This window comes from Argiope bruennichi, chromosome 2 (assembly GCF_947563725.1).
Source record: "Argiope bruennichi chromosome 2, qqArgBrue1.1, whole genome shotgun sequence".
Classification (NCBI taxonomy): domain Eukaryota; kingdom Metazoa; phylum Arthropoda; class Arachnida; order Araneae; family Araneidae; genus Argiope; species Argiope bruennichi.
In genome coordinates, this window is record NC_079152.1 from 32,494,128 (window position 1) to 32,520,238 (window position 26,111).

General features: G+C 30.4%; 1 protein-coding gene across 2 annotated transcripts in view; it reads left to right on the forward strand.

Annotated features, from left to right (window-relative positions):
* The window catches only part of LOC129954627 (uncharacterized), a 237,614-nt gene extending 212,493 nt beyond the window's left edge, over window positions 1–25,121 (forward strand). For both annotated transcript variants that reach the window (XM_056068157.1, XM_056068158.1), the window contains exons 10-16: window positions 292–375; window positions 2,858–3,003; window positions 5,350–5,464; window positions 18,671–18,781; window positions 20,311–20,589; window positions 22,211–22,312; window positions 23,408–25,121. In XM_056068157.1, the coding sequence (XP_055924132.1) occupies window positions 292–375; window positions 2,858–3,003; window positions 5,350–5,464; window positions 18,671–18,781; window positions 20,311–20,589; window positions 22,211–22,312; window positions 23,408–23,539 (969 nt within the window). In that variant the 3' untranslated portion in view covers window positions 23,540–25,121. The remainder of the gene's footprint in view (window positions 1–291; window positions 376–2,857; window positions 3,004–5,349; window positions 5,465–18,670; window positions 18,782–20,310; window positions 20,590–22,210; window positions 22,313–23,407) is intronic.
* The last annotated feature ends 990 nt before the right edge of the window (window positions 25,122–26,111 follow it).

A 26,111-nucleotide genomic window follows, 5' to 3' on the forward strand; every position in this document is an offset into this window, starting at 1 on the left:
AAATTTCAATACATTTGCTATAGTGCCGGAAAAGTGGAGGGCTAAGTCATGGAATTTATTTAATGACGGCATTGAACATATCATTTCAATCATGAAATATAAATTACTTGCACATCATCATACAATCAAATTACATTCCCGATTATCATTATTTTGTCGAGTAAACAGAAATTAACTGTTTATAACTTCTGGAGCGATACTATCAGTTCCTATTTAATATTTATTATGATTTTAAATAAAAATGATTTGTTCTCTGCTATTTATTTCTCATGATAATTATTCTGATTACAGGATTACACCAATGTAAATATCGGGAAGCTGTTCTTGGAAACAACAAGCATGCTGAAAGCATTTGAAGTATACTGCATACGTCAGGTATGTACAGAATTTTTACTGAATATTTAGTGAAAATATTTTACTGAATAATTACACTTTTTTTATTTAAATCCCAACAATTTTGAATGTAACGCCTAGTTGTCACTTTTTGAAGGCGGGTCCTAACTTCAATTAATTTCAACTTATCAATGAATTCTATTCTAAATTCATTATTTTCAGAACTGGCCAAAACTATTTAATGGGAAAAGAGGTTTTTAAAATCCAATTGGGCATAGCATATAAGACAATAACAACAAAAAAAGCAACGATATGGTTGATATTTTATCTATATTTATTATATTCTAACAAATTAATTACATTGAATAAATTTAGATTAATGCAAATCTAATAGCTATTGCGAAGAATTTGTAAATAATTATAACAAATTGGTTTGAAATAAGTTAAATTACTTCAAGTAACTGCATTCATTTTTTAAAACTCTAAATAACAATATTTACTACGTCGCTGGTTAAAACATTTGATATTATTTTTATTGCGTTCTTAAATACGCAACTTTTTCAAGATGTTTCAGTATGACTGTCAAACTGATATGAAAGACTGACTAGAAAATTCGAACAAACATGATGGCGTATTCCAGTTTTACATTGTTTTCATAGAAATGGCGTCAAATTTTTCTAAAAGCTATCTGTTTTTTCATTTCGTGCAATTCATTCCCATTAACAAGCACTTTTTATGCAGACTAATTATAAAAATATAATTTAAAAAGAAAATAAAAAGATGCTTATTATGGAATGGTCTATTTAAGATTCGTATTTCGTTCTATTTTCAAAAGACGAAACTTTTATCAAAAGAAATTCTTTGTTTTTGTCTTGGGATTTTTTTTTTCTTTTTTTGCAAAGATTTATTTGTTTTACTGCTGATTTGCTAAAGTTCTTCAGCAACTTAAAGTTCCGTTTGTTCATTCCCAGCAGATTTATCGTAAGTTATTATAATTTTATACATGTGAAATAATTTAAAACAATTTATCCTGTAAAATAATTATTGTTTTTGTACTTTTTTTCATATAAATTTTGAAAATAGGATTTTAATGTTTTGTATTAGTTCGCATTATTGTCAATACAATATCATACATAGCCATTGAAACTTAGCTGATTCAAAGAATATGGCAAATGTCATTCATTCTGTACGAGAAATGTTTATAAATTATATTAACTGTAAACGGTAAGCAAATTCGGTTATAGTAGCATATAGTAATGAATGTAAAAATATAAATATTACGAAAATATCTAGGGTATTTCAAGAATGGTTTCGAAAGACTGAAATAACAACTGATGAAATTATAACTTCATTTTCGATATACACGTCGAATATATATAATCGCATTACCATTTTATTCTAACATTTTTTGTAATATAATTTGATGTAATATTTTAAATTATGAAATGCTTTTGAATTCATTGGTCTTAATTTTCCTTGTACTTATATTAATTAGTATAATACGATATTTTTTATGTTGCTCCTTAATTTTAAATTATTAAGTGATCTCAACTAATCCTGTGCATAAAAGTATGGTTCTTGGGCAAGCCTGTGCACACTACGAGTGCTCAGATTTTTATTTTCAGAGTTGCGTATAGAACATTTATGTATCTCATTGTATAGTAATGAAAACGTGTACTTGTGTATTAATTGCACGGCATTCGTGAACAGTAGGTGTACGAAATATAATTATTTAGTGTGAATCTAGTGCAATCTTTGGTGTTTTTTTCTTTTGATGATTACAATTATTTCTCTTTATATAATTTACACATGAATAACTGAAAAGAACCAGTTAAATGGCACAATCAAATTCAGTAGCTGGTACTCAAAGCAACATATAATATTTTTTGTTAAAAAATATTAAATTTTTCATACGAAATTATTTATTATGCTTGTAATTTAAATTGAGTTGGAAAAAAAAAAACTGATTAACTTTTTCGCCTTTTTTCTTTTATTAATGTAGCCTTTGTTTCATTAAATTGGATCTTTATGTTTATGGAACTCATTATGATTAAATGATTATGACTACATGATGACTTAAGATGCATACAAACATGAGAAATGTTGTGACATGTAGGTATGCAGAATATAATCCGAGTTACTTTAGCTTAATATGATTCACATCTTGTTTCAATTCAATACTAAGGCTGTTTCTGGTCAGCTCTTGCCACTGTTGAAGAGCTGTCAGATAATAGTCATGATACTTGGACCAGTATGTGCATAAAAGTATGGTTCTTGGGCAAGCCCGTGAACACTACAAGTGCTCAAATTTTTATTTTCAGAGTTGCGTATATAACATTTGTGTATCTCATTGTTTAGTAATGAAATTGTATAGTAATTAGTGGTTTGACATCGATGAATTTAGTGTCCTCCTGCTGGATCTTGAAAGTGCAACCCTTCAGCTCAAAAGCTCATATAAATGGCTAAAAAGTGAGAAGATATCTAAGTTTATGTATTTAATACTGCATGATCTTTTGTATCACAGGGTTCTGCGTCAGTTTTGCTGACGAATTTGGAAAAGGAGAAGGAGCTTCTGCGGATTTTCCTGCGTGTCTCACAAATGGAGAATACCCTCCTTCGGAGGATGAATCTCTCCGCATTCCTCATGGTCCCGGTGCAAAGGGTTACCAAGTAAGATTCTCTTTGTGAACTTTGTTTGCTGTTCTTAAAATATGTTTTCAGTTTGTAAATGGAGCTCGTGAGCATAGATTTTGGAATTGTCAGTTTTTTTTCCTTTAGCCATTACACTCAGATTTTCTTCAGAAATATAGAGAAACTCTGGATCTTGCTCCATATTTGTATGTGAAAAATAATGAACAAAATCAACGAATCAGTCCTAAACCTCTGTTATATTACGTCGCTTTTTATTTCATAAGAAAATTCATGACCTTTTAATATATTATCAGTAGTAGTAGTCATTGTTTCCGCTACCTTTTATTTTTGAGAACTTTTTTTTTATTTTTTTATTTTTTTTTTAAAGAAACGCCTATTTTACTGTACATATACTTTGAGCATAAACCCTACGGACTTTCCCAAATTATGTAATTGAAATGTTTTCAGATATTTTTATTTCATTTGCAAACTCACGTCTTTTAGATATGTCAATAACAGTCGCCTATGCTCTATGCTATCCACTTTTTAGATATCTGAAAATAATAGCCTGACACAACCCCCGGTCTCTGTAAATGAATTGATTTTGCCACCTTGCATGCTTAGCTAATCATCAGAATGATCGTTTTTGTATTACGCCTTTAAAATTTTAAACAATAGTTTCATTTGGTTTAGTTAATATAAATGGACGCTACGTAATTAATGCAATTAACATGGTAGGTAAACTGCTGGTCTCCGAACGAGTAACGAATAAATTTACATGCAAGTAGAGGCATTAAATAATATCTCTGTATAAGACGTCTCCCATATATTTTCTATAGAAATTACTTCCTAAATAAAACGTGCTAAATAATAACCTACGCATCAGCAGTATGGGGAGCAACAGCCAAACATCATAACTGATCTGAAACTCTACAAAACTTTACTGATTAACTCATAGCTAACTCACCTAGCTTTGTCGGAAACAGATGTCAGCCTAATATTAATAATACATATCTCGAAATAAACTATCGATAAAATTTCTTCTACAATATCGATAGTAACTGTGCCAAACTGGTCACAGCACAAATTCCGAATTATGACTCTCTGCTGTCAAGAAGAAGAGAAAAGTAGAAATAAAGAAAGTACTCGGCTAAGTTTATCGCTATTTTTCTTTCTTTCAGCTGAGAAAAATAATTCAGAAGTTATTTTAAATGGAAACATCTTTTTTAAAATTTCTCTAAATTAATATTTTACGTGAATTTTCTGTTTATTTATAGTTAATTAATGTCGCTCTAGACCTGTTTTATTTTCCCATTTTTGAATTTGCTCGAGGTTATTCCTTTCCCTTTCGTGCATTGAAATGTTTCCTTTTATCATTTGACAATTAGTGGCAACTATATCCGACATCATTAAATGCTTCTGTCTGGCTAGTACCTGTTATAACCGGAACCACTTTAATCGTTATACGGTGCTAATAACACCTGCCATCAGCAGATGTCGGACGTTTGTGACCCGTTGTCTGGTGCTGTGTTATAGCCACACATCCAATTTTCTTCAAGATGCGCAGTAGATTCCAGAATTGAACTGGCGAGAAACAGTGATATTTTCTGGTGTGGTGTGGAACTTTGGAGAGGGGGTGTCACCTCAGGTGTCGTCCTCGTCATCTGACTGCGGTTCAAAATGACGAGGTCCGTCCCAAAATAGCCCTGGTGGTGTTTTAAAACAGGACATTAATATAATTAAACTAAACACATTTACAGAAAAACATCAGCTAAAGTCGACAGTTTTAATGCCTTCTTTAAACACGACATTTGGTTATATCCGAACAAGCCCAAAATTAACACTAAACTATTCGATTTAAAAATAAAATTCGAAAGTAAAAGATTGGTCACAAGATTATGTCTGCATTCGATGCGAGTTCCATTCCACTGATATCAGGGTTTATGACAGAGATGCACTCTGCCTTGAAAGTGTCTGAATCTAGCATCATTATATTATACTATAACAAATATAAATTTGTTTCAGTATTGAAACCAATCATAATTTCATAGATGCGTAATATGGGTTAGATTGTTCTTCTTATTTGTGTTTCAAAATTCCAGTCATACAATAATGACTCGGATTTTAAAATGTTGCTGAAACATTGACTTGAATTTCAAAATATTGCTAAATCGTTGACCTATATTTCCAAATTTTGCTAAATTGTTGACCTATATTTCAAAATGTTACTAAATCTTTGACCTATATTTCAAAATGTTACTAAATCTTTGACCTGTATTTCCAAATGTTACTAAATCATGGTTCTATTATTTCAAAATGGTATCGAATCCTTCAGATTGGATATATTGAATATTTTTTAAATCCATTTTTTTTATGTTTGTGTAGGTATCCTCTGTTGCTGAACAGATTGTACAAGGTGACACCATACCACCACAAAGACCGAGAGGCGCTGAGGGAAGCTCAACTCAAGATTGAGTTACATCTCGAGCATATCAATCAGGTACAGTTTATATCACTTCTTACTAATATCTGGTTAAACGTCATTGTAACGGAAACCAAATACAAACAAACATCGCCAATCTGAGTTGTCTACGTTTTCAAACTTTACAGTATACGGAATATTTTTCCTCTTTAATCAAGTGAATTTGAAAATATATTCATTATGATGATAAATGAGATTATATTGTTTTTACTAATAATATACTCTATAAAATAAACATAGGATAATATTATGCTCTATAAAACACACTCAGGATTTTTTCATGAAATCTATCATGTTATATATATAATTTCATTAATACCGCTCCTATTTCAAATACTTTGCCATGGAAATTTTTAAAAAAAATGAAAAAAAATGTACGATTTCTAACACTAACTTTCTCCTGCAATGGGAAATTAAAACTAAGAAGATTGGAAAAATTGTTAAAATCAACTCAAGAAAAAGTTGATTTTAGCATTTGTTCTATCGAAAATTGAGAATCCTATCAAGAGGAAGTTTTATGTTCAACGTAGTTTTACGTTGATTTTAGCATTTATACTATCAAATATTATATCAATACGTTAGCATTTATATTATCAAGAGCAAGTTTTACGACCTATATTGCAGAAGAAATTCTATTTTCCTAACAAAAATTGAAACTTCTCAAGACAAATCTAGAAGCTGTACTATTGGCAAGATTGATAAAAGTATTGCATATGCATTTTTTTTTCCAGCATATTCTTGCGAAGTTTTCGGACCTAGATCCACCTATAGATTATTGTGGCTTTTGGTCTTTTGAAAAGAGCTTTTCTAAGCGCAAACCCACCACGATCAATGGATTTTGGAAATAAGTCGAAGAGGAATGGGAATTAATACCTGTAGAAATTTTGCAAAAATTCCTTCTATCATGGAAATCATGATGCATACTCATAATCCAGAAGAAAGGCTAGAAAATCCAACATCTAAAAAAAATCTAGACTTTAGATATTAAGCATTAATGAAACGACCTCGAAACCCTTCTAAAAATGTGTTAGCATCTTCTGTAGTTTCATTTATTTCAAAAAATATCATGTATCAACCAGTTTTAATAATGACATGTAAAAATGTACGTAATGAAATTTTAGGACCCATTTCATTTGATAATAGGCTAGTGTTTTATACAATGATATATGGAACACATCCTGTTATTTTTACACGTAGACATTTCAAAACTGTTCATGAATGCTGAATCAATGAAATTTGACATTCTTGTATCTTAATTTGATTTTAACCCCTTAACCGGTTTGCCCGTACGCTATACGAGCATCGAATTATCGTATTTTTTATACTTTTAAACAAAAATAAAGCTGCTTATAATTGTTATAGAACTATGCAAAAATTACATAAAAACCAATAAATATCTCAAGTTTCTATATGAATTCTGAATTGAATCAAAACGATAAAACATTCACAAAATTGAAGACTTCGTCTAATTTCATAATAAAGAAAATAAATCAGTGAAGAGGTCAATATGTTTTGATACCTTATATTCATTCATTCATTCTAGCCATACATTTGCTTGATTTCTATTTTTTAAATCATGAAAGTTGCATGCAATGCTCATACATTTTGGTTTAATTACAAGGTTTGAATAATTTCGTATGCCATCTGTTTGGTGATGTTTCTAAATTTAGTTCAGTTTGTTTGCAACAATATCATATTTATTTTAATAGTTTTATTTTCTTGATTTGATGTATTTCGAATTTTTAGCTGTTTTGCTTAGTTAAAATTTTTATGTTCTTTGTTTATTTTATTCTTGATTCTTTTTTTTTAAAAAAAAAAAAACGAACCCTCACCAAAATAAGCCCTTTCTAGATCAAAAGGCGCTGACTTTAGATCTTCGACTGTTTATTTTTCTCTTCTTTTACCGAAATTACGTAAGACCCCTTTTTACGAAGACGAATGACCGTGGCGCGAAGATCCGGACATGTCACTGCTGTAAACATCGTCCGTCTCAACTAGACTCGGCGAGGTCACTCTCTGCGGCTTCGCTTCCTCCTAATTACGACAGTCTTCGGAAGGAAACGCGTATTTTATTTCATTTATTTCGGGGAAATATATCCTCGGTCACACCATGACGCGAAAGAAGAGCGCATGGATAGAGGTACGTGTTCCTACCTGACAAATGCCACAGGTTATTAGTGAAAATTTCCGGGTTTCCCCGCCGTTTCAAGTATTTATTAAAAGCTGTTCGAGGTTTAACGTTGATTTTTTTTTTTTTCTGTAATGCAAAATTTTTCCAATAGTTCAAATTGCTTTATCCATAGGAATATATTAATTTAAGTGGAAACACCATGAGTAGATTACATAAATTTAGTTTATTTATATTAACGTCCCGTTTTAAAGCAACACTAGGGCTATTTTGAACCCCTGTCAGATGACGACGACAACACCTGAGTTGGAACCCCCCTTTCAAACTTTCCACACCACACCAGCGGGATGACGTTTTGGCTCCTACGGATTTAACGCGCACCAGACCCGCTTACACGACGGTTCGTCGGTGGAATCGGGTCTCGAACCTGAAACCCGCCGGTTCCGAAATTTAGGCGCTAAAATTCCGCGCTACAAATCAAATAACAAAATGCTTACAAAGGATAATTTATTCATACTTTACATTTTTTCTCAATCTGAATATGAAAAAATCGTTAACACTCCTAAATTGAATCATTAACATTAGCTCTTGTATCATAATAGCAATTTCGTTTATAAAGTATACAAAGATTAATTGATGGAATCGTCAAAAAGAATTCGAAATCAAGAATTTTGCATATTTTTACATTTGATTTTCCTGAGACCGAAAACTTTATTTTTGAAATTATGTCCGTCTATCTGTCGTTTTGTTTGTGAATTTGTTAACACGATAATTCAAAAAATGTTTTGAGCTGACCAGATGGAATTTAGTGTGTGGTCTTTACTCCGAATTTGTAGATTTCTATCAAATTTTGAACGAAATCCGTTCAAAGAAAGTTGCAAATCTGGCTGTTCGATTGCAAATGAACACGATAACTACAAAACGAAAATAACTAGACATATTAAATTTAGTAAACAGTTTTAACGTCTAAAATATAGATACATATCAAATTTCAGACTAAATCTGTTAAGAAGTTGATCGTCCGTCTGTCTGCACTTTCATATGCATCTGAACACTTAAAAATGCGTTGACTTATTTAAAAGAATTTTTATAAGTTGCTACTGAAATTGTAATTCTTTGTCAAGTTTTGATTTCAAATGGTTGAAAAAATATTCAAAATGTATATTCAATTTTCATTTCTATACAGCTACGAAGCATACAGCTCTTATGGCACTGAAAATAAAATTCTGAGCACTTGTGGTCTTTTTGGTCTAACCGAAAGTCCTCAATTTTATATGGGCTTAACACCTTTATTAAGGCATGGAAGTTTCGGGGCCGGTGAAGACTTCCGCTGGTTGAATTTTATCTTTTACATAGACGCAAAGACAAATGTCTTGTTGGTGGTATTAGGACATAAGCGAGAATGTTTTAAGGGGAGGCACAGATGGTTTTATTATATCCATAACACAAATGGAGAGACAAATTTATTGGTAGTATTAGGACATATGCGAGAAAAAACCACAATTTTGGGGGACAGGAGACACCATTGATCGAATTATATCTTCCGCATAGACGGACAGACAAATTTCTTGTTGGCGGTATTAGGACATATGCAAGAATGGTTTTGAGGGGAGTCTCCGCTAATTGAATTATCTTTCACACAGAGTGACAGATAAACTTCTTGTTTGTGAATTTCGTTCGAAAATACATGCATATTTAGTGATTTGCTGTAAAGGTCACTTACCTGATCTTGGAGTAGTCGTGGTCAAAATCAACAGATATAATTTTAGTTAGTTTAGCTATATTAAAGTCCCGTTGTAAAGCAACACTAGGGCTATTTTGGGACAGACCTCGTCATTTTGAACCGCGGTCAGATGACGAGGACGACACCTGAGCTGGCACCCCCCTCTCCACACCACACCAGCGGCAGGACGTTTGGCATGACGGATTTAACGTGCAACAGACCCCCTTACACGACGGTTCTTCGATGGAATCAGGTTTCGAACCTGAAACCCTACGGCTTACAAGCCAAGACCTTACCACCAGGCCACCGCGGCCCTACAGATATAATTTTAAAAAAGGCTTTTAGACCTAAAGAAGTTCCAAAACGATCTCGGGCTAAATTTTTGATGATTGCTAAAATTTCACTTTGCATCATTCGTCTTCCTTTTTGTTAGTGTACAAAAACGGAAAATAAAATCAATATTAATCATTACATTTATTGTTATGTCAAGCTGTTTTGTCTTGGGAATACATAATTGCTGATTGTCTTATTAATTATTAGAGCAATATCCAATATCCATAAAATTGTCCAATTTTCAATAAAAGCGAACTGGTGGAAGAACATAAAATAATAATTTTACGAATCACTCTTTCGCAATAAGTAGGGGAAAAGTTCTCGAAAAATTACTTAGCATTTTCTGTAGTTATTAGGTCAGCTGACATATCAACACATGTCGGCGCTTCGCGGCAACGGCTGCCAGCAGAATCTTGCTCTGCCGCTCATCATTAAAGCTAATTAATTCTTCACAAAATGACGACAGAACAATAATTGAGTTAGAGATAATTCGAAAAAGTTATTATTCGTCAACAAGCTGTACTTCATTTGTGGTTGGTGAAGCAAACGGAAGGTCTTGGGATCTTTCTTAGAATTATTTTGTTTATAGATCCGCTATAGAAATATTTCGCAGAATTAAAAGAATGCAGCCAATTTTTGTTCTAGAGCAAGAATTGCCTACATTTTCGAACGAATTTCATTTTCAGTTCCGAGGTGCATTTTACTTTAGAAAAAAGGAAGTGACGTCACAGCATGGCGTAATATGTTGTATAGTTCCACGTTAGATGACACGTGCAATTTTATTTCATTATTCCATCGCGAAAATTGAATCCTTTACGTGTGAAGTGATTCATCTCCGTGTGACTGGCTATTGATACAATTCCAAAATCAGAGCTAATTTTTTGCGCAGAAAACCAGAATGGAATCGCCCCTTTCATGCAAAGAGCTGATCGAGAATCCTTTTTAGCTCTAGATTTCAACTATGCATCCAAAAACGCCCGAATCAGGACTTTGTCGGACGAGGCGATATGGGGCGAGCTCGTGCTTATAGGATTAATGATTCATAAAAAAGCTTGTACTAAATATATAAGAAATAAATAGATGATTACAATTATATGCAGTTACAGATTTGATATACATATAATATTGTATTGTTAAATTTGAAATTATATAACTGAAGTATGATAAACAATTTAGAATGCATTTTTATGGCATTTCAAAATGACTTCATTACAAATTCTTTACAATTTTTGCTAACTTCATGTTAGTTTTTAAAATTACGCCTGGATAATGAATGTTGCGACGAATTCAGTTCAAAGATTTCTGTGAATCATATATTTTTCTTCTTATATTAACGGACTCTGTTCTAGAGTACCCCTCTAGAAGACTGTGTTCTAGAGGGGGGAAAAAAGAAAAGATCAGTAGAGGAATTATAATTTTGTTTTCCATTCTGTCAATACCATACAAGAAAGTATGTCTTTCAAGTATTCCAAAGCATAATTTTATTTAATTTTAATTTTAAAAAAGTTGTTTAAAATTGAAGAGGCTTATTAAACATCATCATCGAATAAAACAGGTTGTTTGGATGCAGTAACCTTGAAAGCAATTTTTTTTATGCTTTTTTTTACATTTTTATTTTTTAATATAAGTTTTTACCTTTTATTGAATTCGAAGTGTAGATTAAAAATTTTAGCTTATGAGAAGACTTAAATCTTCTAACTTGAATACAGCAACGCAATTTCCAAGATTTCTGAAAAAAATTACAATAAACTATCTTTCAAAAATTCGAAGCATTATTTAATTTTTTTTAACTTGTAGAATATAGTTGAAGCAAAGATGCAGATATCTAAGCAATAAATGGTATCTCAGTAAGCTCTTTAAAATTTCAGTAATATTCTAATGAGTACATTAATAGTTGCATCAAAAAGCTACTACATAATGTTTTAGAAATTCATTAATATTTCTCAATATTTTATTTCGTAATCTTATTTTTTATTTTTATAAACAAAGTAAGAAGAAAATAAAACTAACCAGATCTAAGTTAATGTCTGAATTAGTTGATACTGGAAAATTATAATGTTGTCTTGGCATTATCTAAAGTGTCTTGATTCTCCAGTTTAGTAGGAACTAGTCAGAGTTTCGAATTTTGACAGCCCTAAAAATAGTTCAGAATTGAAAAAAATATATATATATTACAATTAGATGTTCTACATCGTAAATTTTATACTCATAAGTAATGCATAGTTTATATTTAAAATAACTATAACTGATTTTTAACAATAAGCATATCATAAACGGTCAAAATAAGCTATAGATTATTATTTCAATATACGCATATAAATTACCGCTTTTTTTACGTTCATTCTTTTTTATAATAATAATAAATATATAATTAATTTTTCTAATTTTAATTTTTCTTTTCTTTTGTTTATATTTTTGGAAACACATTATCATTGAAAAAGGGAGAAACATTCATTTTATTTAAAGAAATCAGAAAAAGCTATCAGATCAGAAAATATTTAAATACTCATTTCGCTTTTATATTAGTCTGTCTGTGAAGATCATAAATCAAATTTTAAATTAACAATGCTTTTAAGCTTGAATAACCTGTTTCAAGCGTAAGTATTTTTTTTATCTATTTTTGAAAAGAAATATACGAAATAAATTTTGTATATTTCTTTTCTAAAATATTTGAATATTTCACTTCTAAAATATTTGCTTTTAAAATTCAATTAGAAAAAATATTTATATCTCAAATTGAGTTTGGTTAATTTGACAAGTGTTTAAATAAAAGTGTCAGTACTTTTAATGTTAAAAAAGTTAACATCTAAATAATTCTCCTTTCTTGTTTTCACTGTTCTTTGAAAATCATCTTAATGTGAATGCATAAGCAAATTGGAGACTGTTTACGTTTAGAATAAGTGTATAAGTAAAAGTGTCAGTACTTTTAATGTTAAAAAAAGTTAACTTCTAAATAATTCTCCTTTCTTGCTCTCACTGTTCTTTGAAAATTTCCTTAATATGAATGAATAATCCTAGAAGGAAATTAGTATAAATAGTTGCAAGTTTTTATTTATTTATTTATTTATTTACGCTTCTTTAATTCTACATACTTTTCTTTTAGAATTTTTGCTAATTAACTATTTCTAAATTTTTTTAGACTTAACTATCTTTAGATTTTAAATTTTGAGGGATTTTCATAGTATTCCCTTAGCCAACGTTCTGGACTGAGTCCTTGAGCTTCCAAGGGTCTTGGACCGAAGTTAGGAAAATCTGTCAAATATATTATTGAATCTAATGTACCACTGGCACAATATGTGAACGACCCCTTCCCCCTTTCATGGTGCCCAAACAACTCATCGCACCCTGTTCGTAAACACGACCTGAAGACGCCTGGGTTACTTTTACCGAAATGTCAAATACCATTCGCATACCTAAACACACATTTCTATTTTGTTTTCCATCAGCATTTTCTCTATTTTTATTTAAAAACAAAAACACAGAAATCTATAAAAAGTATAACTGCGCCATTCGTCTTTCGGCGCGGACTGTTAAGGGTGGCGGGTGCAAAAAATAACTCCAGACGTGCTCTGGAACAGTTAGTTGGTAACACGTGAATTCCGCAGTCAGTGAGTTGAGGGAAATTTTAACGGAGTCACTTTCATCCGTCGCCGAGACGATGATTACAGTGTGACCCGTAATTTGTTTTCTGTCATTCCGGGGCTGTGCAGAAATGTTTAGGGAGCTTCGGAAAACTTGCGTAATGTTGGTGAGGGTGATGTCAATGACACCGTAAAGCTGGTGCACATGTCGTGTTTCTGAGTCTGGACGGAGGAATGTCCAGAGTTGAACCATTTTTGTTGCAACTTGACGGGAATCTGTTTTATTTGTATACTTTTACTAGCTAGCAAGGTATTTTCTTCTAGACCTAGTCGTACACATTTCACTATAAGATGGGGTTTTTTTTGTGGTGTGGTTACTTTACTTTGAAATGTAATGAAGAAAATTTCCTTGTGCAATTAAAGGGTTGGTTTCAAAATTATTCCAGTAGAAAATTTTGTTGTCAGGAACATGCCAAATTTCATTCATCTAACTTTGTTTTTTTTTAGTTATGTGCTTGTATACACACGAATAAACAGACGAACATAAGACTACTTAATGGTGACTCAATTCCGAAATTGGATATACACCGCCAATTTTAGAGTAAAGATTACATGATATAGCTTACGTTTTCTTTAGACATACGTGCTAATATATTTACCCACAGATTGTGACAATCACGAGAAAAATCTTCTCCCAAATTTGGCATTCTGCAATTCTGATAAAATTAATCTTAATTATAAAATTACTTAACAAATCGAAAATTTTTAAACGCAAACCAAACCCGCTGGATTTAAAAGAGATTCAAATTTCTAGTGCAAAGTATCCAAGTATAAAAATGCTTTAAACTTATTGTGTTTGTCCATGTATTATTTCTACATTTTTTAAAAATTATAGCATCACTGTCGTGTATAGAAAAAAAAAGTATATGTTATACTGTTATGTGCATGATTAATGAAATTAAAGCCATAATAATTAAAGCAACGAAAAATATTTTTGTAAAGTGTACTTTTCTATTTTATTTTTTAAAAAAAACATTTTTGTAAAGTATAATAATTTTTTAAAAATTAATAATTAGGAAAAAAAATTCAGGTGTAGAATTATTGTAAATGAAAAGTTAACTTTTTGTATTTAAAATTATTGACCTTTAGTTTTCGGCGATTATATGTTCCAATGTTAGTGAGGGAAAACATTAGAATTTCATTTCTTTTTTAATTAAAATTCCAGTAAAATTTTCAAAAGAACTCTTTATTAGTGAGTTTCTGCTGCTTAAGAAAACACCAGACTAATTCAAATTTAGTATCTCGAAGTCCGATTGTTAAAGGATTTTGAATTTCGAAAATGCATTTTCGCATCTTGCATGCTAACATATTGCAATTTACTGGTAGTATCCAGCCTATAAAAATTTTCAAGTTGAAATGTCAAGGCAATTCAAATATATTTACCACGTATGCTCTTATAAACTGCATATTTTTACAATTTTAATAATGAACAAATTTTTAAATCTCTTTAAAATGTTTTTATTTATTTTGCTTTATCTTGGTTATGCAATCTGTAATACTTTAGAAAGAATATATTCAAATAAGTATGGCATAAAAATAACACATAACATTATCAGTTAATAATTCAAAGAAATATATTCGTCTTCATAATAGAGAAATTTGACTCTTATTTATATTACGATTAATACAATTTTTACATTAACACAAATTTTTGCGATTAATATAAGTTATAAGTTTTAATTACGATTAATACAAATCGCGCATTTTAATTACGATTAATATGAAATTATTGACATTTTAATCAATCTTTTATTAATAAGAATCCAAAAAGTAGTGACTTTTTCACTAGAGACCAATCAGAAAAAATGTTACAAGCTAAATCTCAAACCATGTCATACAAATTTTAGGTGAATAACCAGATGAGCTGAGGCTTCTAGATTTCAGGTTTTTATCCTATATTGAAGTATGCTGAATATTTCCTTTTCTTTTACTTTAAAAGAAAATTCCATTTTAAGTAAAGAAAAAAAAACATAGATTTTTATTGAATTTCTTTAAAATTAATATTTGCAAAGCTGTCCGTCGCAATTTTAAATTAAACATTTAACTAAAAATTTCAATTACTTATCACATTTCATTGTAATTTCATATACCCTAGATATTTATTCCTTTGAATATAATTGAAATTCAGGCTATAGTGCCACTAATATAAACTGAAAAGGGACCAAACGTTCCAGTTAATCAGTGTAATTCCGATTTTCGGCTTACGGTTGTATGCTCTCTTCAATGTTTACATTTGACTTTCTGATCGATTAAAATGGTCTGATGTTTCGAGATCAGAGCCATTCACTTAGTGAATTATGATACGATTTTATTAGTGAAAATTCTAGCTACTCATCTGATGAGTTAGTTCATATTATTACAGCAATTAATACGAACTTATTACTGGAAATTTTAGCTACTCTCCTAGTGAACTACTATAAAAATCTCTTCTCCATCTATAGGCAAGACATTAATAGTATGATATCATTCAACGCTAAAATAATATAATTCTTTTAATAAAATACAAAACACTGGGAAATTATAAAGAAGCAAGTTTTAAGTTACCTGAGAAAAGTAACTTAAGTGAATCGAACATTCTACATTCCGGAAATAATTGCTTGAAAATAATTAAAATTGGATTCTGCTTTAATATCTCGGATACTGAACAGGGTTAAAGAATTTAGTATTCACTAAAAAAGAAGCAAGCCATAATTTTTTTACTTCCTGATTTGGAACCCTCTTCTTGATCTAACAAAGTTCACCCTGTTTTTAATCCACTCCTGCATTTATCACAGATTCGCAAACCTTCAATTATTAGGGCTGATAATAGACATCTCTACTTCGTCATCAAGGAACCCCAATTTCTAGACAAGATTTTATAATAGATAGCCTTTATATGGGTTTAGCGCTCTTCAAATCTAAACTTCTGCTGGACATCCTTCGCTTTCGGTGTATACTCTGGGTTGAAAGTAGGGGGCAGGGATCGCTAGTCAGACGCTTATACTCCTCTTCAGATTTAATCTGAGATCCATTCAATTGAATTGAAATAGGGAATTATTTTATGGTGTGTCAGTTTTGACTATGCAGTGCCAATAAGACTCGTCTCAAAACAAGGTGTTAATTTAACAATCAATTACTTCGTTGGCATCTAAATCCTTTTATAAATATCATATTCGGATCAAATTTATAAGATCCTTCTGATGGATTAAATTGGACATTTTATGATGTGGATTTTTGAATTGCTGAGATTCGTTCCAGAATAGTAATAGTCCAATCGAAGTTACCAAATAAGATGTTAATTCAACTATCAATTAATTAGTTAATATCTGAATCCTTTAAGGTATAACATTTCCCTCATCGAATATATGATGTCCACCGCATTGGATTAAACTAGGGATTTTATGGTGTGAATTTTCAGCCATGCTGTACTGACGAGATTTGTCTTAAAATAGTCCAAGTGGAACTACCAAACAAGGTGTTAATTTAGTAATCAATAATTTGTTAGCATCTAATACCTTTTATAAATAACATCAACAATAATGACTTTCATAAATGAAATGAATTGCGCTGATAACCAATGTTCCATTTTATGGTCAGAGCACTAATAAAATATTCCTGTGCCATCATTATTGTTATGAGTTGCGTAGGAGTACGCATAACAGTTGCAACACGAAGCTTAATCATACCCGCATTTTTTTCGTTCCTTTAACCAAAATCGTTCGTAATATCTGCATAATATGTGAAGCACGAGGTTATGAAGATCGCGTCACATTGTAGTGCCCGCGTTGTGACGTTTCACCCGTCACTTGGGGGACGACACTTCAGAAAAGCCGTGGTTGTTTCCGCCCCTATGGCACTGGGTGAGAGCAAAAAGAAGTGGAAGCACTGTTTTCTCCCTTGTTGATGTTCCGTTGTCAAAAAAGTTGTTTTCTGTAACAAATTGGTGGAGTGCCGATGCTCCGCGGTTGATTCCTTCCCTGTTTCGCATCATTTCTCGCGAGGTACGAGAAGACGCGGGAGTCTGGTATGCTGGAGATTTGCAAGCCGACACAGCTTGTAGTAAGTATATAGATATTCGGTATTATAATGCTGGTGATTGTGGAAGGTGATTAGATATCATTATTTTTTTTAATTCCAAATATTTAAGTAGCAATTTTTTAAAAGTATTTTCAAATATTATCTTTTTAAAAGTTTTCTTTATCTTGCAAAAATGCGAATTCATTGCGAAACGAACATAGCGGTTGCTTTTAAATTCGTTTATTTAAAAAAATTTATAATGAAATGTTTCAAAATTAATAAATTTTTTCTTTTTTTTATAAACTTGACGTATTGCACAAAAAAAAAAGCCACAAAAACATTTTTTTTTAGTTGTATAATTTGAGGAACAATATTAAATTTGTGGGAGTAAAGAAAAATAAAACGAAGATCTATTCGTTATTCAAAATTATGCTAACTTTTCTTAATTCTTTTTTTAATATGTTTCAGCGTTTGCAAATTTTTATAACACTTTACATAAAATTATAAGAACAGTAACAAAATGGTTAAAATTGCTCATGGTTACAATCGAATAAAAATATACTGTTTTCTATGATGAAAGATGCATTTTTCTTCTTTTTTACTTGAATGAGTATTCGCAAATTATTGTAGAGAACCAGACGAGAGATATTGTTATGAATGTTATGATGTCATGCCTAATATTTTAATTAATCATGTTGCCCAAAATATTGGATAAATAAGAATCAGAAATTTATTTAGCAACTTTTAACTATAGTTTTTAGCATATGAAACATAGTATTTTTAGTAGTATTTTTTAGCAATTTTAAACATAGTATTTTTTCCTACTTTGTGACTTTTCTTAAATAAAATGTGCAGTGTTACTTGAAGGTTTTTATAATTCTTTGTAAGACCTCAAATAATTTGATTGCATGCATTTCATTATCTTTTTCTTTCACAAGAGTCGATATTTTATGTTCATTTTTGCTTCTAAAGCTTTTGTTTTTATTTAAAGACACAGAAGAAAAAATCTTTTAGTCTCTATTGCAATAAATAATGTCATTCATCTGAACATTCAGGTTCTTATTTATTGGTGTTTAAATTTTGCCAGTTTTAAATACTTTTTACGTTTGTTTTCTGACAAGATATATTCCTTTTTTGTTTCAATTTTAAACGCATGTGTAATAATTCCCCGCTTTTGTGAAATAGACTTAATTTCTCATTTCACATAAAAGGAATATAGAAAAAACGTTACTTTTTTTATTCTTTTTCTGAATTAAATTGTAAGACAGAAAACCAAACTATATTAGTTTTGAGATTAAACAGATGCTCCAATGAATCATGCGAATGATGAATTTTTTTCTGTCTCTTTGTTATGATTACTTGCAATAGCTTGTTTTTTAAATAATGTTACTTCTGCCGTGTAGCAAACAAAAGGAATATCTGGTACCAAAATTTGGAGAAGGATATCCAACATATCTGCTACTCACAGAAGGTCAACAAACATATCCGACATCGGAAGCATACAACTGAGAAAGGTAAGTATAAGAAGAAAAAAAGTATTCTTATCTAGTGTTCTGTATAGCTGATTTCGACCAGAAATATTCTAAATTTAAAATTTTCAATTTTGTTAAACATTATGTATAATACATCTTTTTTGCGCATTGAATTATTTTAGATTAAATATTAAATAAAGAAGAAACAGTTTTCTTTAAATATTAATAATACCGGGATTAATTAATTTAAATATTAATATTTATAGTACCGTGTAATGGTTTTGCAAAATAAAACTTTCATTACTCGCGCTGAAAAGATTTTTTTTAAAAACATTTAACCTATTTTAAGATAATCGACTACATCTGACTACATCGGAAGTCTGTCTGTCCAGCTGTTTGAATACCAGTTAATATAACTGCAAAACGAAGAGAGCTAGGCGGATATAGTACTGAATACATATTTAAAATCTAAAATGTAGATACCTAACAAATTTTGAGTCAAATATAACAAAATATCTATCTTTGTACTGTGTATGTACTTTCAGAAACATGTATACAAACGCGATAACTTAAAAACTGACTTAATTATATCAAATCTGGGAGGGTAATTTGTGACTACAAGTATAGTTTTGTATCAAATTTTTGATTCAATCAATTGGGAAGACGCATCTAAAACTGTTTCGATTTTCAGATGCTATTAACAGTATGCCAGGGATAAATCGCCAAAAAACCATGCCAAGACATTGGATATCATCTTTATTAGAGAGTTGGCTAGACAATTTTGGGGAGACTACTCCCACTGGTTTTCTGAATGACCATTGCCATTTTCTGGTTTAAAATTTTCTTCTCATAAAACTTTTCACAAGGAAGGGGATATTAGAGGATCATCATCATTATCCATTAATGAATGTGTGGCCTATTGCTCTGTATTGGTCTTAGGTGTTAAATCTATAAATATCATTTATTTGATACATATTAATCAGCTTACATAATATAACACGTACAGTTTATTCTCATCTCTATCTTGCATTTTATCTATATAATCATCATAGTTTAAGCCATTTTTATCCATCCTCATGGATCAAAATCTTCATTCAAATATTTGTAACTTTTTATTCATTTTATGGAGAATAGTTTTAGTTTTTCTGTAAACTATAATTCCATTTAGTATTTTATGTACAGAAATATATATATATATATATATATATTTGGATTTTCTCGCAGTAACATAATTCTTTCCTTTATTGACTTTCTCCACAATACGATCTGATCCTTGCTAATCATGATCATGAAACTAATATGTAACCAACATGTCTTCATGTTTACAATTTCTCTGTGTCTACAATATGTGATATATGCTAATACGAATATGCGGTATTTCTCAATGTGTTAAAATTGTTTTAGCAAATATAATGGCAATAACAAGCATAGAATTAACTATTAGTGCGAAGCATTTGTCTAACTGCAATGTGTATCATTATAATATTTACAAATAAAGTCCTGCTGATACAGTATATGCTTTCAAATATACTACCGAATATTTTTTGATCGATTTCTATTTCTTTGTTTAGATGGCAATGGAAGTACTTGAATGGAGTAAAGAGGATATTCGATTTGTGATGGCAGGAAAGCTGTCGTTCAGTGGAGCCGTAGATTTCACCAAATCGAGAAGAGGGCGCGCCATCAAGTTCACCCCCAGCCATGCTATTCTCGCCACGAGGGGACGCCCCAACGCCCTTTACAGGCCAGATCTCATCAACGACACCCCTCTGTTTCCCAGAGATTCGGGCATAGAGGACGCCACCTTGCTGCTCGTCAAAGAGAAAAATGGACGCTATAGCCTCGCAAGGGTGCGTTTCTTTTTTATTTCTGCATCTTGGTTATTTTACTTTTTAGAAACAAAAAGCTACTGTTACTTAGTAAAGGCAGTTTCATTTATTATTTAACTACAGAAAAAGAATCTGTCTTATTCTACTAATATTGTGCCTAGAGCATTTAATCCTTTTTGCATTTACCTTTTTGTACAGAAATTCAAATAAAGGAGGATCAAATTAGAAAAACATTTCCCCTTTGGTAAAATTTTTATTAGTCACTATGTAAAGAGATGGTGATATTTTTCCAAGTATTTTATGTCAAGTAATATTCATACAAAACTTACTAAGATTGTTTTTTGGTCAATAGTGAAGTCTCAAATAAATTTCATTGTCAACATGTTCCTAAATACATGATTTAGGAACCTTATATTCTTAGAAAAATTCATTCAAGACTTGGAATATCTATATATACTTAATTTCAATAATTCTATGAATGATCGATGAGATGCTTCGCACTGAAATAATACGATAAGTTTTTCAATTCCAGGATAATCAGTTCTCTCAACAATATAATAGTATTTTCATTCTCCTCAATATTTCTTTTGATTTTTTTAGTTAGATAGGTTTTGTGCAAAACTGAAAATTAGATATCAACGATTTCTTTATAGAAATCATATATAAAATGCGTTATGTACTTATTTAAAATGATTGTCAAAAATTCGAAATCGTTGCGATATTAGAAGTTAAGGTGCAGTTTATCACATTTTATGACTTTCGGAAAACGGTTAACATAGTAATTGCTACGATAATGTTATGTAATTTATAATTACCTTTATATAACATATAAAATAATTTGGAGAAATTTTCAATAAGAGAAATGTTTTTATTATTTCAGAATTCTTTATAAACCGTGTATTTTGTGAAATGTGAAAATTAATTTTATGCAATAATCAGTGCTGGTTGATCAAAGTAGTGTCGTTGCAATTAATATCTTTTTTTATTTAAATAATATTTAAGTTCTATACAGATAGAATTTACTTATTTAAAAAAGGTTTTTTTCTGGTCCTCAATAATATAACACTATTGGATATTTTACCTTTAAATGAAACGCAACTCTCACCAAACTAAAATATTGGTTTAATTCCATTTATGAGTCAGAAGAATAAGTAAAGCCTAAGATTTACAAATTTTCACCAAGCTTTAACGATCTATTTTTAGAATTTGGCTTCTTTAGCCTGAAATTTGGCTAATGACTAAATATTCAGGTGTATTCAAAAATATAGCAAGCAAAACTCCTATTGTCCAAGACTGCTGGCATACGATTTATATGGTAAACAAAATACATGATTTTATTCAGTAAAGAGTTATGGTAATTTGAATATATAAGTATATTAAGCAGAAAAAGTTTAAGCAATGGTTGAATTGAATTTCTGCTCTGATCTGTCCGTTACTTTTAAACACATTCAGATCAAAATCGCAGCAGTTGTGTAATCATGTCACCAGTGTAGATTTCTCTATACATTCCACTTTGAGTTACCACTGACTGTATCACACTCAATAATCGGATAACGTTATGGATGTGTTTAGATAACGTTTATTGGATGATCCACTAATTTGTAGATTCTGAATATTGAAAAGCTTTTTCTGTCGATTTCAGGATCCTCTTCACCTGGGGTCATGCATCATCAGCGCTGAACTCGAAGACGAAGACATCATCGAAATTCAGGAGTACACGACGAAAGAATCCATTTTCCTCAAAGTGAGACGCTTTTTATTTCTTTAAACCTCTAGTCAAAAATAATCATATGATGAAACTAATGAGAGGTTTATAATTTTCAATGAAATAATGTTATGAATATCAAACATTAAACATTCATATCTATTTACGGTAATGTATAAACGTGATTATGCATTACAATCGGTGATTATTCATCATCGGTTCATTACAATTGGTAATTATTCACGATCACCGATTATAGGGGATTATTCAAAATCACCAATATGTTTAATGGTGATTGTGAATAATCACTGGTAATTATACATAATCATTGGATTAATCGCACTTACCGTATCAGATATATCAATAGTTTTGCTAAAAGGACTTTGACTTCTTCAAAAGAATTCAATTGCATAATCATCGTCATTTTAAACTTCCTATAAATGTATTCAAAATTTTAATAATGCAGTTAATAGACAATAGTAGTTTGTTTTATGGCCTGTTCTCATTATTAAATTAAGTATGGGGTAATTTGTGTTTCTATATTATCATTCTTCTGATGTTTCAATTCAATTTACATAAAATGGCAATATCATGATTTCTTTCTCTAGCATTGAAAACAAAAAAAGTAAAATCCATAACAATTCATAAAACTGACTAATTTTATTTGTAATACTGAATCATAATTTTTATTCTTCTGATTGAAAGTAAATGAAATCTCGAAACAATCGATTAAACTGCCGTTCTAGTTGAATAATAAGAAGGAAAACAGGAAGAATTATCTCCTTTTCTAAAACAGAAGAAGAAGAATTCCGTCATTCTTCTGTATTGGCTCTTGGGCAAACGACTCTAATACTTCCTCGTTATCAAATTATTTAACCAACACTGAATGCGGTGTTACAATCAATTAAGAAGTAAAATTATCTACAGGATTATGAGAGAGCAGACAATATTTGATGGAAAAACTAAAATATTAATAATCTGGCAATACAACAGCTTATGTGCAAAGTAATACAGATTTCATTGTTTGTAACACGTAATATCAGAAATACTGTCTCCTCTTATTTGTTTTGTTAAACAGCTGCTTATCAAACTGAGGTCTTATGGTAAATTTCTTCTTATTTTTTTTTTATTCAGGCGGAATGCCATTCGGACACTATGGAATGGCTGAAGCAGCTGAGGTATCATGCCAAGGACCTGGGGGCGTGGAAAAGGAGAAGAAACGCCCTCGCCAATATCATGATCAATGGCATGATCAGGCAGCAATAAGAAGGGACAATAATTGGTTAATACGATTAGATGGTAGAACCAAAACAATGAGAAAGAAAAGTGTCTGAGAAATAGCTATTGAAAGAGCATAACTTACAAAATTTGTTATAAATATCCTTTAAAATTATTTATGAAATTTAATATATTCATTTTGCAAACTGTTCGAGTAGCCTAGCCTTATCATCAATATAATAACCAAAATGTGAAATTATCTATATAATGGAAATTTTCTAAATTTATAATTTGAAAGCCAGATATTTATTTTTAGTACAGTGTCCAATTCGGTTGAGCTGATCCAAAGATAAAATGTTTCATGATTAGCAACAATTATGAACTATGCGTCAGCAACATTTATGCATAATTCTGAAGGAAGAAGATTTTTCCACATACCATCAGTCTAATTACTTATTTATATTATGCAATATGCGTTTTTGCGATGACTTCAAATAAGTTAAGAATATATTTTCATGAGAGGATATTGGTTTCTTAGGAATCTATGCATAAAATATGTCTTTTTTGCAACGTATAAAATATAATTGCTGTTGAAAATTTTCAACTTTAATTTAAGAGAAGTAATTTACATGTCAAGTTTATAATGTCTTTAAATGATAAAGGTTTCTCAAAGAGAAAATGAGGTTTTCATTTAAAAGATACTAAACAACATGGGGTTGAAGAAAAACAAATTATTTTAATAATGTGCCTGGAAATAGGATTTTTGGTTCTGTCACTTTCGAATACGATTTCCGACTGCCTTTAACTCCCATTCATCGCTTCATCTGTAAATAGTTCATCAAAAATCTTATTTTTAAATCCACGAACCTCTGTGAGGCATGATCCTAATGTTTTTAGATAGTGCAATCTAACTTCATCTCTGGCGAAAACAACTTAAGCTAGTAAGGTAATTTAGTTTAATCTTGTTTGGCAATTTTGCGCGACTTTTTACTCCAATAAATAATGTACTATTGAATAATGGTTGTGGGAATTCTGCCCTTTTTTTTAATGTCTTGATTCGTCAAAAACACTGTCCCATCTCTAAGATTTATATATGACGCTGTAACTGTAACTGAAAAGGCATCTCTAGGTGTCCATTAATGCGTTTGTGTTTATAAAAGTGGATTATTTTTTAATGAATATATGAAATGTCGAAAGGGAAGATTATCGTTTCATAATCATTGCTACTTTGATGCTGAATTTTGAAAATTTTGTAATATTAAACAAAACATCTGCTAGAGATTGTTTTCAACTTGTTCAACAATTCAAAAAATAATATCAAATTAGCAGTGATTTGTTATAATAATCTTCCTTTTTTTTCTTAGAAATGTCGATTCATAAGCAATAAATTTCACTTTTGTTTTCATGGATATTTAGATATTTAAGAATGTATAGTCGTTGTATTTCCATGAACCATGTTACGTTACAGCTGTCAGGGGAATACTATTTCAAAAATGTTGTATGTATCCGACTGAAATTTCGTCACATCTAGTCTGTAATTTTTTACCGACGAAATTGCAGAAGACGGAAACTGTCATTTCAAAACTCCCAGTGTATAATTTTTAGCTTAAAATAAAAACTGCTAACAGTTGCTTAGTGTTTTGTTTTAATACCGATGTCGGGTATCGCAGTCGTCATTTCCTCCCAGTTCAAAAATTATGATGTCAGCTAATAGCCATCCTGGAACTAAATTTTGATCAAATCCTTTGTATCTAGGACTTTGCATTCAGCTATTAAATGGATTTTAAACAAGTTATTTTAAGGATGACTTTAAAATATAAAATTAAATGAACATTTTTCGATTTTGGTCATATATTAAATTACAACAATTGCACAATATATATTTAAGGAAATTAAAATACATACGAATAAAAAATATTTGCTGCAAATGCCTTAGTACTAAAATAATTGAAACTGTTATAAGATGCACAATGAAATACATCTGAATTCGATAATTCAAATTTCACTGCAAAATACGTCACATAATACATATTATGGAAATATAAATTATCATATCCTCATAATAACATGAAAAGAGAGGAATAAAATTCTAACACTCATTAGCTAAGAAAATCTGAGAGTAAAATTTTTGGCAAAAAATATATTTGTGATAAATAATTGTTTTCTAAACACTTAACTTGTTTCATGATCGTAAAGATGAATTTTGTAATCAAATTTTCACTCATTTCTTGAGGCAATGGGATGCTGAAATTCTGTTCATTTGAATGTACTGGAGAGCAATGAATTCAAAATTCAGTTAACAGTTAATAAGTAATTAAATTAGATTTTGATTTTATACTTATGGTGCCACCTGGTAGTAAATTCTGGAAACAGATTTCAAAATCATAAAGTAGACAATAATTAAAGTAATGAATTTTTCCTGCTAAGAGCACAAATAAAAGTGTTTTTTTAAAAAAAACAATGCAATTAAATTTGTTCAGCCATTGAAGAGTATATGATTTAAGTGGATATTACTCTAATAAAAATTACGAATATAAATGTGTTAAGTTAATTACAACTTATAAGAATAACAGAATTTAATTTCTACACATATTTTTATTCTTAAAATAGGAAAATTTTC